Here is a 14,244-nt window from a genome sequence, read left to right on the forward strand (position 1 = left end):
GTCTGTAACTAAAAGTCAGTTTTAACATATAGTAAAGACATACTAGACTAACTTTTAGCACCCCCCCCCCCCAATTAGTAACTCTCTTCTTCATTAGCTACTGGTGCTTGAGTAACAAACCTAAAGCAAACCTTGGCTTGATCCTTTACCCTCAATGGTGTATTATACAACTGGGTAACTACATTTCCATTAATGTACGTACAGTGAACTTTTCAAAATTTTAATGTTCCTGTTCAGAAACGGGACTGGAAGAAGAAGATTGGATGAAGTTCATGGACAACATGATGGCACTTTGTAGAATTGTTTGTCTTTTTACTACACCGTAAATCTAACCTATTGGAGACACAGTATGACCTCCTCTTCTTGTCTGCACTGGTGATGTCAGTTTTACGAGGGCAGGGTCCCTTATGTGAGCGAGACTGCTCCTCTCATTGTCATCTCTTTGCTTACACACTGCTTTAGAGAATGACATGAAATTAGCATCTCCAGTAACTTGCACCGGAGTCGTAGGGAAGTATAGCATGCGGATGACTGTCTGGGAGAACTTATGCAGAGCACATGGCGGATAGATAAGGCACTTTCACAACTTCTTTTTAAAGCTGAAGGAAATAGCTGATTCCAGGGTTCACAAATGTTAAAGTAAGTAAATGGCTTATATTCTATAGTATGAGGATTCTTGTTACTGTCTTCTTTTCTGGACGCTTTCACACAACTGAACCACTGAAGGGTGTATTGGGTAGTGTGAACCAAAAACGGGGACTTTCTGCTTCATATATCACTATGATGCTAAGAGTCTTGTTCTTGGTCCATCAAATCTGGGTAGTTTTACTGTCCTTGATTCAGACTGACCACAGTAATTTGCTCCTAGTACATGATCATCGTGCACAATTTGCCTGCTTTTCTTGCCTCCTTATCATAATTTAAAATGCAAGGTTAAGAATCACCACAATTTATTATTCTATCTAATATTTAATAATCAGACCATTGAATTTGTGCAGTAATGTATGAGAAGTTTCCCATGTACAAAACATTTTTTTTGATGAGGTCCAAATTTTGCTGGAAATGTTCTAACCCAGTCTAGGCAATGGGCCACATTTAATGAGTGTTGGCGCCAGTTTTCTGTCTGACTTTGCACTGAAAAGAACTTACTGATTGTAAATGTATTTATAAAGTTTTGTGTCACGGCTGTGTATCCGACAAGACAGATAAAATGTGCACTTAAAGGGTAGTGTTGGGGCTTAGTCGGTTTGCGGCACATTTATTACTGACGTGCACAACAATTCTGCGACCTGAGCAAAGTACATAAAAAAATAAAATGGTGCACACTTCTGGAGCAGTGTGGGGGGGAGGGGGCGCCGGATCAAGAAGACCTTGCACCAGTTTTGATGAATCTGGTGCACTCTGCACATGGTACAGACTGTTCTAGTTTTGATGTGGGTCTATGTGTTTTCCAGTATGAAGGTACTGCAGGGTTGTATGCAGTGCATAATATCTATCCAAATTGGGACAACCAGTAAACTGGTGAAGGGAAGCTTAGCATCTTTTGGTCAGATTCTACAGTAGAGCTACTGTAGAACAAATTGATAGAAATGTCAGATCAGAGCTTGCTCTATATTGGGGTCAGTATAGTCTTGTAGAAGTGCTACATGAGTGTATGAACTGGACCAAGAAGCATTTGAATCGTGTGTGGCCAGGTGCATCATATATCTGGGCTAGAAATGACGCAAAGCTCAACTATGGAGACTGTAGTTGCTGGCGGAGGCAATGTTCTGCTCGGAAATGGTGAGTGCTGGCATTTATGTGGATGTTAATATGGACTTTGGATGATATATATATATAATATTACACTATCTATATCCATACACATATTCCTGCACACTGTTAGATTATATGAAATTTCATTTAGGGTTCAATTCCAATCCTGGACAGCGCTGGGGTCCAGGGTTCGAATACCACCCAGGTCAACATCTGCAAAGAGTTTGTATGTTCTCTCTGTTAGCGTGGATTTTCTCCAGGTCCTCCGGTTTCCCCCCACACTCCAAAACATACTGGTAGGTTGATTAGATTGTGAGCCCCATTGGGGACAAGGACCGATTTGGCAAGCTCTGTGCAGCGCTGTGTAATCTATGTGCGTTATATAAATAATAATTATTATATTATTATGATATAGTGCCATGTATGCAAACCTTTAATGTAAAGCAATGACTCCTAAACAATCATTTAGCGTCGCGGACCTACAGAAAGGCTTATAAAACATGTTCCTATGATTGTCTGTTTACAGACTTTTTGTTCTATGTTTTATATGAAATGCTTCCGTATCTTTTCCCGCATAGTAAATCGAGACGCATTAGGTGACCCTCTCCATACAAGTGTACGTAATCGCAGATGTGGCAAACATTTATGAACCTAAATTTGCCTCTTCACAGGATGCACGTGTGTTATATTGCTCAGAAACACTGCAACACGATTCTGATCTCCTCCATTGTGAGAGAAGTGCTGGTGTTATTTACTAGATCTGAGCTTTTGTTGGACTAGAATGGAAAAGGCATCTGGTTGCTGGGAGATACGGGCCATCCAGTAGAGCAGCAAGTGAGATTTATTATTAGACAAAGGGTGCTCCCCCCCCCTTCTTTTTTTCATACATTTTCCATACCCTGAATGAGCAGATGTGTGTATGCATTTACACTATTTTCTATTTTGTCATTATTCTTGTAGAAAAATCTGCAAAAGTTAGAGGATAGTTATCTATAAAGCCATCCATGCACATGAGATAATTGGTGGCTTTCATTTTCATTCATATCATTCTAAAACTAGAGGCCTCAGTTGATTTCCTCCATACATATTGCAGTGTAAATATAGTAATAATAGAGGAGAAATCTATTACCTGGTAGATATGGCTGAAGCTCATCTCCAAGAGGAAGGGATTGGACAGTTGGAATCCAATGGTCGATGGTGTGGGAGATGAAGTTTATATAGTTGGATGATCCCATCGCAATAAACATTAAGGCCCTTTTCACATCACAGGCGGTCCCCTACTTAAGGACACCTGACTTACAGATGACCCCTAGTTACAGACGGACCCCTCTGTGACCCCCCACTGTGACCTCTGGAGAAGCTCTCTGGATGTTACTATAGTCCCAGGCTGCAATGATCAGCTGTAAAGTGTCTGTGATGAAGCTTTTTTGATGAGATGACTTGTGCCATTTGAGCAACCCCCGCCCCCACCTTCTTGCCGAGACTCACACACACTAATGGTTGGGTGACGGTAATGTTAAAGAAATTATTAAAAAGCATTGCAATTATTCAGATACACAAAAATGGCACTTTTCAAATCGACACTCCAGAGGTTTTTAGATCATGTCATCATGTAAAATAACCTTCCTTAAGGGGTAATCAGGGGCAGTATGAAAACCAGGCCAGTCCTCAAGTGATCTGTAACAGACCCTGAGAGAGACTGGGTCTAATAAAGATCCTCTACAGGATTTCTAATACAGGCAGTCCCGGGTTACATACAAGTGGTTCTGTAGGTTTGTTCTTAAGTTGAGTTTGTATGTAAGTCGGAACTGTATACTTTATTATTGTAACCCCAGTCAAAAATGTTTTGGACTCTGTGACAATTGTATTTTAAAAATGTTGGGTTGGCATAAATACCAGGATTAACAATAAATCTTCATTACAGACACCTCTGATAACTGTTACAGCTGTTTATTGTAGCCTAGGACTAAAGTAGAGCAAATGACCAAAATCCAGAGGTCCGTTTGTAACTAGGGGTCGTATGTAAGTCAGGTGTTCTTAAGTAGGGGACCACCCGTATACAGCAATACAGTATTTCATCAGCATTCGGGAAATCCAGGTTTTAAATGCCTAAAAAGATGCCCCCTCTCCTTACAATGGAAAAAAAAACATAAATACATAAACTAGTTGGATTGAGCATTTCGTGATGCATTGAACCTATCAAAAAATAAAAACAATGATTCCATGTAATTCCATGTAATTCCATGTAAAGGAAACATTTCAGACTTGAGCCATTTACCTGCACATCAAATTTGAATAATAAAAAGATCACACAGTCCCCTTAAAGAAAATCTACCACCAGGATGAAGGATTGTAAACAAAGCACACTGACATACTGGTGTGTGCCCCCTCTGGCAGGATCTGCTCTTCTTTTAGCTTCGTATGCCTGTGATTTTACAAACCTGCAAATGAGCCTCCATTAACAATTATGGAGCCTGGAGCCCCTCAGGGTCGTTTGCATAATATTTTAAAGCTTTTTTTTTTCTTACAAACAAGGGCATAGAAAACTTAAAGAAGAGTGGATCCTGTCAGAGGGGCCACACACCAGTATGTCAGTGAGCTTGGGTTACAATCCTTCATCCTGGTGGTAGATGTCCTTTAACTGGTTCACTTTAACTGGTCCTTTAACAGTCCTTTAACTGGGTCCCGGTGCTTGGAGAGGGCATATTGCAGCAAAGGCTTACCGGTAACGCCCGCGATCAGTGCCAGCACCGATCGCGGGTGTTTTCTTGCTGATCGTCGCATGGGCGCCGCGCTCTTCCTGAGGATGGTTGTTCCCTGTGACATCACTGTAGTATGACAGTATATGGTAGGATCGATCAGACAATGATGTTTTCAATGATACTATTTTTAGGACTGCACAACCTTTTGATCACTTTTTATAGAATTTAGAGTTTTTTTTTAAATGGCAAAAAAGTGCCATTTTTTAATTTTGGCCTCGATTTTTCCATTACAGGGTTAAACGCAGTGAAAAACCGCTATTATATTTTGATAGATCGGACGCGGTGATACCTAATGTGTTTATGATTTTTACTGTTTATTGATATTTATATCAGTTCTAGGGAAAGGAGGGTGATTTGAATTTTTAGATTTTTTTATTATAATTTTTTTACATTTTTTTTTTAATTTTTTCTTTTACTATTTTTTAGACTCCCTAGGGTACTTTAACCCTAGGTTGTCTGATCGGTCTTATCATATACTGCCATACTAAAATATGGCAGTACTGTATATGGGGATTTTCCTCCTCATTCATTGCAATGTGCAATTAGCACATTGTAATGAATGGTTTAAAACGAGACAGCTTCGGGCCTTTATGAGACCCGAAGCTGTCATGGCAATGGATCGCCGCTCCCCGTGACATCATCACATTGCCGGCGGCGATCGACGTGAAAGCACCTGCGATCGGTAAGCGAGCCCTCTCCATGCACCGGGACTCGTCGTCTGGAAGGGGTTAACAGTGGACTAGTTTTAGGTCATCTAGCTATTTATATTAAAGGCGATGTAAAGAAAAAAGTGACTTGTATATACAACTTTCCTGAATGTCATTTTTACAGTTGATATCTCTGGTTTTGTGTTGCCTAGAAACACAATATTATGACAATATAGGGAAGATTCTGTTGGATAGATCATCAGAATTGTGTTTTTAGGTGTAACAGTTTCAGAGAGAGAAGCGTTTAAAGTACATGCAATTTTTGCACACCAGGATATACTACAATGTCCTAGTGCTGCGGTGGGTGTATGGAGAGGGCTCAAGGGCTGAGCTCTCTCCATACCCAGTGGGTGTCAGCTGTATAATACAGCTGACACCCGCCTGTTATTGCTGCGGTTGGTGCTGGCACTAATCGCGGCAGTTAACCTGTTAAGTGCTGTTATTGAACTTGACCACAGCACCTAACTCACCATTCCATGGGTGCCGCTATCTTAGATGGCCGATCGCTTTATGCATGTGATGTACCTTTCTGCATGTGATGTCCTCAAAACTCTTTACTAGAACAGACTGATTTTCATCCGCTTATTTATCAGGGGCATTTGACAATGGAGCCATCTAGTATAGTATCCTCCCCCACATCCCTCACATGTTTGCCAAACACTCTTGAATATATAATGCAAAGGGGTTTAACTTAAATTTTAAGTATTGCACCCACAGACCCATTGATGCTAGTAATTGAAGAGATTCCTCCAGCTTTTATCCACTCCATTCACTCAGCTGTGATGTTGCCTTACAGGTTCTTGTGCCAGTTTTATGACCTGCCATCTGTTATTGGCAACTATAAATCCAGATAACAGGTGTGTTAAAATTTTCAAAATTCAGATTTCATAGTCTAATTATGGGGTAATGAGTCCAGATTGATAGGAGGAAGACATGGATATATGAGTTTCCAAAAACATACGATCTCTTTAAGATCTTCCATCTAAGTGGTTGTGTGACTGATTCACATTGGCTGCAGTTAGTACAGTATTTCATGCTGTCTTCCATTGTCTTCCCATCTCTTTTATTACTTGCTTTTATTTACTTTTCTCTAACATCTTATTCATTGAAATAAAATATAAATTATATAATTGAAATGCAGGTTTTGAACCAAGTATACACAGAGTAGACTACATGACTATTTCAAAGTATAAATATATGTTCGATATATAGGATCTTCTTACCCAATTATTGTTTACTGTTGTTATTAGTTTGGAAAACACTTTATGAAATTCAGCAGGTCCCTTGCTGCACAATACATCAGAAGATGCCGTACAACAGGTCATGTAAAGTGTCTCTATTGTGCCATTCAATGGTACATTTTATATAGTATTGCACAAGGTCTCCTATCTGTATAGATGGACCTTGTACACTAGGTTGATACTATAGGAAAAGCATCAATGAATGGCACAAAAGAGACTAGGTATGGCATTTGCTGAATAGCAAGACACACAAAAAAAAATCAATATTTGCCTACTGTATGGTTAATTGGCTATAGCAATTTATTACTCTCCCATATTGGACCATGTGATGAAATGCTGTGCTGCGCAGTATCTGATGTAGTTTACAGCAAGAGCCTTCGGACATGGGAAACTGCTGAATGTTTTTGTAATGGAATGGAAACGGACTAAGACAGTGAGCCCTGATATTGAGTCCCCCCAAACAAGCCCTACCTACTTATTCAATCCACCCTAAATGATTGCCAGTAGATGGGCGTCAGTGCCTCCCTTTGCAAAAGTACAAACTAGTAGTCGAACAAACAACACAAAAAGAGATGTCAACAAGCCAGGTCACAACAGAGATTGCAAAGAAGTGCCATGGAACAGTTCAACAGAAACTTTAACCCGGAAGTGAACTGAATGTGAGCAGAACAATTTTGGGAAACCTTACCCCCTGCACCAGACTGATTGGAGCAGAGCTCAGTCTGTCACAACAGGTAATTGCTGGACCAGAGGAGACTTCACGATGATGAGTTCAACAAAGCTGGGGACTTTACAAGGGGATCTTCTCTCCAATTCCGGAGATGGATTGCAAGTAATTAGGAGACAAAATAGAGAGGAACAAGCGCTCCAGATTCAAGGGGTTTTTTTTTTAAACAACAGGTTTAGAGAGAGAGAAAGTAGGCATAAGTATGAAGTGATCTCAGTATGCTGTCAGCCGTCGGCTCTATCCTCAGAGTAAAAGCGGGTCCCACTGCTTTTTTACTCAGGATACTATGGAATGCAAAGCACAAGAATACGTCCGGAGTCCTGGATAAAAGGTGCCGACTCATGCTCCTTCCTCTTGTAGGAGGATGAGGGAATTGTGCAATCAACTCCAAAACAGCCAGCAAGCGAAGACAAAATTTAGTGTCTTCTCAGTCACACATCACAGAATGTGGATGATGCTGACTGAGATGTTACTATTTTTTATGTATTTCATAGCATATCAAACTGACTTACAGTACCTCAATATTGTCGTGTGGAACCTTACTAAGATATTGATATGCTCTTAGATAATCTTTTTAACTGGTTGTCTGGGATAAGCGGCTATACTCTCTTGTCTCTGGTGCTCCTGTTCAGTTCCTCACACTAAAGACCTCTGTATACAAACCAGAACCATAATTCTGGAGTGGGGTGTGTATCGCGCATGCATTATTCTCACCACCGCTCACAGACAACTCCTTTTATTCTTTTACAGCCTCAGTATTTTTCTTTTTATGTTTTATCTCTTTCCTAGTATGAAATCAGAAGACTTTGTCTCCACAATTATTGACATCCTGAAGTTTGTGTTCAACATCTTGATGGTAAGTTAAACCTATGGTTCTGAGGAAGAGGGGCCTGCTTTCTACTAAAACTTTGCGGTTTAGGTCCATGCAACACTACTTCATATGTTTGGCCATCTTGAGGTAAATTTTGGTTCAAAGCCACTGTGAGAACCCCTGACCTAAAGATATATACTATTTAGACATAGTGCATGTGTTTTTGATAAGTTCTTGATGTTAAAATAAAGATATACATATAATATATAAAACTAGTGTATTTTTATTTTCTGTTAAAGGGGTTCTCCTCTGACATAAAGTTACCCCCTATCCACAGGATAGGCTTATTTGCTGATTGGTGTGCGTCTCAGTGATGGGACCTCCACAGATTACAAGATCGAGGGTCAGTTGTACCCCTATCCTACCCTGAGACAAAGAGAAATGGGGGTCAGTTGTATTCCCTTTGTACCCAGAGATGGAGAACAAGCGGTTGCGCATGCGCCAGCTGCTCTAAGAGAGATGGCCCTAAGAGAGATTACCTAGTCAGCGCCATAGGGATGAATGGAGCAGCCGATGCATGTGCGACCGACTGTTCTCCATCTCTGGATATGAGAGGGATACAACCGACCCCCATTTTTGTGATCTCATCACTTAGACCCCCACCAATCAGAAAGTTTACCCCTATCCTGTGAATTGGAGCTATCTTGTATATCACTGGAGAACCCCTTTAACTTAATTTTTTTTTTCATCACAGGTGTGTAGTGTTTCCATCTGCTGGAATAAAGTTGAATCAAACCAGACAAGTCCTACAGGTAGGTTTGTGCCACGCTTTTCTCTCATACATTGTTGTCTGTTTTGAGATCCATCACCTCTAACCCTTAAAACAAAAATTTTTATAGATTGTTGTGAATGTCTTCTGTTGTCCGTTTGTCCTTTTTCTGTGATTTTGATGGAAACAATATCGCTCACTGTTGGCTTTATGTAAGAAGCATGTGCTAAAAAAGAAAACATCATTCAGCATTTAATACACTATAATAATAATAATGGTGAAAACTGAATTTTAGAAATCGGCAAATTTTTTTTAATAAAAAGTCATTTTATACCAAGGGATAAGAGTCAGGGACATTGCTTTTATACTTGAAATTTCACTCTGGAAACTCTTATTTATCTTCTGAGATGTTTCTAAGCTGTAAATGTTGATGAACTTTGGAAAATTCATTTGATCCCTAAACTATGGTCAGCCGGTGACCTAGGACTCTGCATGCTCCAACATACCAGTCTGATCACTCTGTGTGTGGGACACAGCCCTTAGGGTGCATTCACACATTGCATTTAGAATGCTTCTACATCTTATTAACAAATGCAACATGTGAAGTCCCTCATAATCAGGCATCGTTGGAGAGACCTAAAAATGGCTGTCTGTCAATGACCCTCATTCAACCTGACAGTTCTTGAGAAGATCTGGCAAGTAGGTAAAAATAAAATTACTTGACAAAACCTAACCGGGTACATTGAGGTTTCCTGGATGACAAAGGTGATACAGAACATTCATAGATGACAGAAGGATCTTAGATGATCATGCCCATTTTTACAAAGAAGAATTATTCGCTTCTTATTTGTCCAATAAATCTGATTCCACAATAACAAAATTCTCTGAAGAATTGTAGTAGGGTAACAACAACCAATGTTCCCAGTTTTTATAAAAATCAATTACTAGAATATTCAATATTCAGTTACTAGAAACCTTCCAAGTGATTTCTGCAAACGAAGGGATCTGTGTACATCGCCAAAGTTGTGCTATCATAGTGAAATCAGAGTGTGCAAGGTGACCCGCAGCAGCCCCTCTATTTGCTTCCAAAATGGGAGCAAAACCGGACATTGCTAAAAGATATGCAGGATTGACCTGGTGGGGCACATTAACTGAGGGTCCGCGGACCGAGATTCTGTCGGGTTTCCCGAATATTTCCTTTTTGCGCAGAATTGCCCTGGGTTTTTGGCGCACGCGAACGGATTGTGGCGTATTGGCGGCGGCTTGAATATGACAGAAATGGGGGGGCAAGCCGTCGGACAACCTGACTGATTCCATGGAATTTAAAAATGAAATTGTGTCGCAAGATCAAGCACTTACATGCACCGGGAAGAAGAAGGTGAACTCCGGCGGACCTCAGCGGAGAAGCGACACACAAAGGAAATTGGATGCATGACCTTAGAATCGCAGCATACCTGAATCCTTGTCAGACAACGCACAGTGGTGATCGCGACAGGACCGGGTAAGTAAATCTGCCCCAGTGTCTTAGTTGCACCACCAGGTATCCGATGCTGTTGGGTAGATCCTTGCCAGCTTGCTAGACGTGTAATACCACCTATATAGAATTTTTCATCTGGTCTCTAAATGCAGAGCCCAACTAGAAAGTGTTTTGCATCCCTGTCAATTGAGAGCTATAGATCTCTCTCCCAGTGTTGGAGACATTGGAGTACCCCTGCTGCCTGTAATCCTCCCAAGGCGGCATAGGCTAGTGAGATAAGAAAGCGGCTTCGTGCATTTAAAAGAGTATGAGTTTATAACAGAAACCCCTCAGTGCTCATTCACACAAACGTAATGGTGCCTTTGGACGCCTTTGGTGCCTGGTCATTGTATGGTGAGCATGTTATCAGGCTGCACCAAGATCGTGCATGGTGAAATATAGAAAGTTTACTTGTTTAGCTTATTTCTCTATGGAGAAGTCAGGGGTGAGCAATGCTAATCCCTCCTCCTCTCCAATGAGTGCCTGTATGCTCGTGTGAATGTACCCTAACACTGCTTTGAACATAGCATTAGGTTGAGGGTCACGGGGTGCATGCGATCCATCACCATGCAGCTCTCTGCTGCGAATAACTTTAGCATCATAGTCAATGATATTTCTAAAAATCTTATCCATATGTTTTGAAAAGAAAATTTCTACTGTAAGTAAATTTTTAGGAGGTAAAACCGAGGAACAGCAGAATACAAAGATAATCCATTTATTTAATATGAAAACCAACTCTTCCAATGTTTTTTGTTATCTGTAGGTTCGAATACTCCTGATACTTTTATAGAAACTGATCACGCAGTGTATGAATATGTCGGCAAACCACATGTTTATGGGGAAGCTGAGAAATACTGCGATTACAAATTTGCATCATTGCTCTCTGAAACGAAAGAGGTCCAGGCCCTAACAGGAAATTTACAGTTCCCCTTTTGGCTGAAGAAAGATAAAATACCAGGTATATTACTGAATGCTTTGAATGTGTCACATTTTGGAAATAGTTTCAAAGTTTTCTTACTTTTCTTTGTGCTAAAGGCACTGATACCTTATCCACGGGATTGGTGATGATTTCCTTATAACTGTCCGCCGCTTCATTCACTTGGTAGTGGTCTATAGGTAGGGAAAAGTCCTTTAAAGTAGAAAATTCAACATGCCATTCAATCTCCTGGAGGAATACTCCCAGCAGAACTCAGCACATTGAGCAAAATCTGAACCAAAATTCAGCTGTATGCTGAATGCTCTGCATCACTATATAACATGTATATTTAACAATTTTTTTTAGAGAAAGGAGCGATTTTGTTGAATGGGTTACGGGTTAAAGGGCTTTTTTTTTAGCTGAAAATTTAGCAGTTTAGCAAATTTTTAAGCATCTAAATTCTCAATGTTCTCATTAGTAGTGCTGATCTGTGATATCTCTATATGGCAACTACATAGAAAATGCCCACAGGAAAAAGTGATATCTTCCAGGGGAACCAAGGAAGATTTTCCTAGAAATATATGAAATGTTGGTCAAAAAGCTTGACAGTGGATTTAGACAGTAATATTTTTGGTGAAAATCTATGGGAAATTTTGCTTGTGACTTATGTACATATAGGACCAGATGCATTAAACGTGTATTAAACTTAACGTAGTAGAGATCACACTCCAGCACACCGCAGATTAATACCGGCAGAGGGTTCCACTTTTGGTTTTAGAAGAGTGTAACAGAAATAAAAAAATAGAAAATGAGGTTTGTTCCCTTAGAGTTTAAGTGAAAGCTACCATCAGGAATACACTAATTGAGGATACCTTCCTACACTACCTTTAACTAAACTTTTAACCATACTTAACTAACTAAAAACGTTATAGTTTATGCAGATAAACTTCAGAGGTTACTGTGGCATGGAGTAGCCTGACCAAGCGTCGGGGGCTGAGGCTACAACACGCCTCTGTAGCTTCCAAAGTCTTACCTCCATTTGTGGCCCTGCAGCGCTTTTAGATATTTAGTGGCCCCCGTGCATGCGCAGTAAATTCTTCCTCTTTTCGGCAGTGATCCGAGTTACTGCACATGTCTGGGGACAGTTGAAACAAAATATTAACTTGTGATTTCTTCTTTTTCTCTTGCAGAGACACAGTCCTTCACTGTTCTGGTTTTTGAGAAGAGGACAGACACAAAATATGCCAAATTATTGGCAAAGTTCCCATCGTTTAATGGAATTACAGTCTGTGCCCATATTCAGTGGGGCAACACCCAAGAGGATATTGAAACTGTATTTTCCCATGCCATGAAGAACTCCACTAATGCGTTTCAGTTGAGAGGTTTGAGCAAAGACGGATTTGTTAGGTTTGCCTCCTTACTTCATGGTTCTCATTCATCATATACTATAATGTTCCCTAATGATGGGCAGTGGCATCACATCTGTATATCATGGAACACCCAGAGTCAAATCATGAGTCTATATGCTGACGGGGAAATTAAAAACTCCTATAAGATCTCTGTATCAGAAAAGATCATCACGGGGGGCATTTTTATCATTGGACAAGATCAAGATTCTTATGGTGGGACGTTCAAAAAAGAGGAGTCCTTTAGTGGTAATATTACCGGTCTGAATGTATGGGCAAAGGTTCTCAGTCGAGACCAGATACAAAAGGCGTCACTATGTCATAACATGGAACAGGACCTTGTGTTTGGATGGAGAACCCACAAACTGGAAATCGAGCCTACAGTGAGGAAAATGGAGGTTACCTCTATCTGTTCAGGTATGAGGGGCATTTATCTGTTGTGGGCTTTTTGATGATCTATGCATAGGTCATAAATTTTCGATTACCCGGGACTTGACTTCGCACCAACCACTCTGATATTGATGACCTATACCAGGGGTGGCAAACCTATGGCACGGGTGCCAGAGGTGGCCATTTCTGTGGGCACTCAGACAATCGTCCCAGGACAGAGTTCACTAAATAGGACAAAATCTTCCTGCATTCCCAGGCAACTTAAGCCACACTTCATTGGCTGTTTGGAACTGCGGGAAAAGTGAGAAGGTGTTTACAGAACTGCATTATCTTTGAAGCTCATCCTGCTGGACCCACCATTCTTTCTCTACAGAGAGACCCTGGAGAGAAACCACAACGAGAGACTGAATTTTCCTTCCTTCTTTCAACTGTATTGGTGGTCTCAGGCAGCCGATATAATTAAAAGATGTGGAAGAACAGGCAGCAATAAGTTACTGCTTAAAATGCCATGTTGGCTCTTCACGATAAATAAGTGGATTTTGGTTGTAGTTTGGGCACTCGGTCTCCAAAAGGTTCGCCATCACTGACCTATACTAAGGGCAGATTCACACTGGTTTGCCCATTGTGTTTTGCTTCCGTTCTTGCCAGCATCAGTTTTTCTTCTGATGTTCAGGGGTTTTTATTGTCTGCAAAAAAACCCCCACCAGGTTCACCAGCATAATCAGTGAAAAAAACCCATTGCAAAAAATAGTTTGTTAAGGCTTCAGTAAAAAAATAAATAAACAGAATCACTGTGATAACAACACCAGTGTGAAAGAGCCCTGAGGATTGTCTATCAATAACTTGAAATAGATGGTACCGTATATACTCGAGTATAAGCCGACCCGAGTATAAGCCGAGGCCCCTAATTTTACCACAAAATGCTGGGAAAACCTATTGACTCGAGTATAAGCCGAGAGTGGGAAATGCATTGGTCACAGCCTCCCCAGTATATAGCCAGCCAGCCCCTGCTCCAGTGTATATAGCCAGCCCCTGCCCCAGTGTATATAGCCTGCCAGACCCTGCCCCATTGTATATAGCCTGCCAGACCCTGCCCCATTGTATATAGCCTGCCAGACCCTGCCCCAGTGTATATAGCCTGCCAGACCCTGCCCCAGTGTATATAGCCTGCCAGCCCCTGCCCCTGTGTATAAAGCCTGCCGCCGCTGCCGGACAGATCGCACAGAAAAGATACAGGGGTCGCC

At 40.9% G+C, this 14,244-nt stretch overlaps 1 protein-coding gene across 1 annotated transcript in view; it reads left to right on the plus strand.

The window, feature by feature from the left end:
- The first annotated feature begins 396 nt into the window (after window positions 1-396).
- ADGRD2 (adhesion G protein-coupled receptor D2) overlaps window positions 397-14,244 on the plus strand; it is a 139,472-nt gene continuing 125,624 nt past the window's right edge. Inside the window, exons 1-5 of the mRNA XM_072123703.1 lie at window positions 397-639; window positions 7,982-8,048; window positions 8,758-8,815; window positions 11,052-11,246; window positions 12,395-13,027. Coding sequence (XP_071979804.1) covers window positions 632-639; window positions 7,982-8,048; window positions 8,758-8,815; window positions 11,052-11,246; window positions 12,395-13,027 — 961 coding nt within the window. The 5' untranslated portion in view covers window positions 397-631. The remainder of the gene's footprint in view (window positions 640-7,981; window positions 8,049-8,757; window positions 8,816-11,051; window positions 11,247-12,394; window positions 13,028-14,244) is intronic.

Source organism: Engystomops pustulosus, chromosome 9 (genome assembly GCF_040894005.1).
Source record: "Engystomops pustulosus chromosome 9, aEngPut4.maternal, whole genome shotgun sequence".
Lineage (NCBI taxonomy): Eukaryota > Metazoa > Chordata > Amphibia > Anura > Leptodactylidae > Engystomops > Engystomops pustulosus.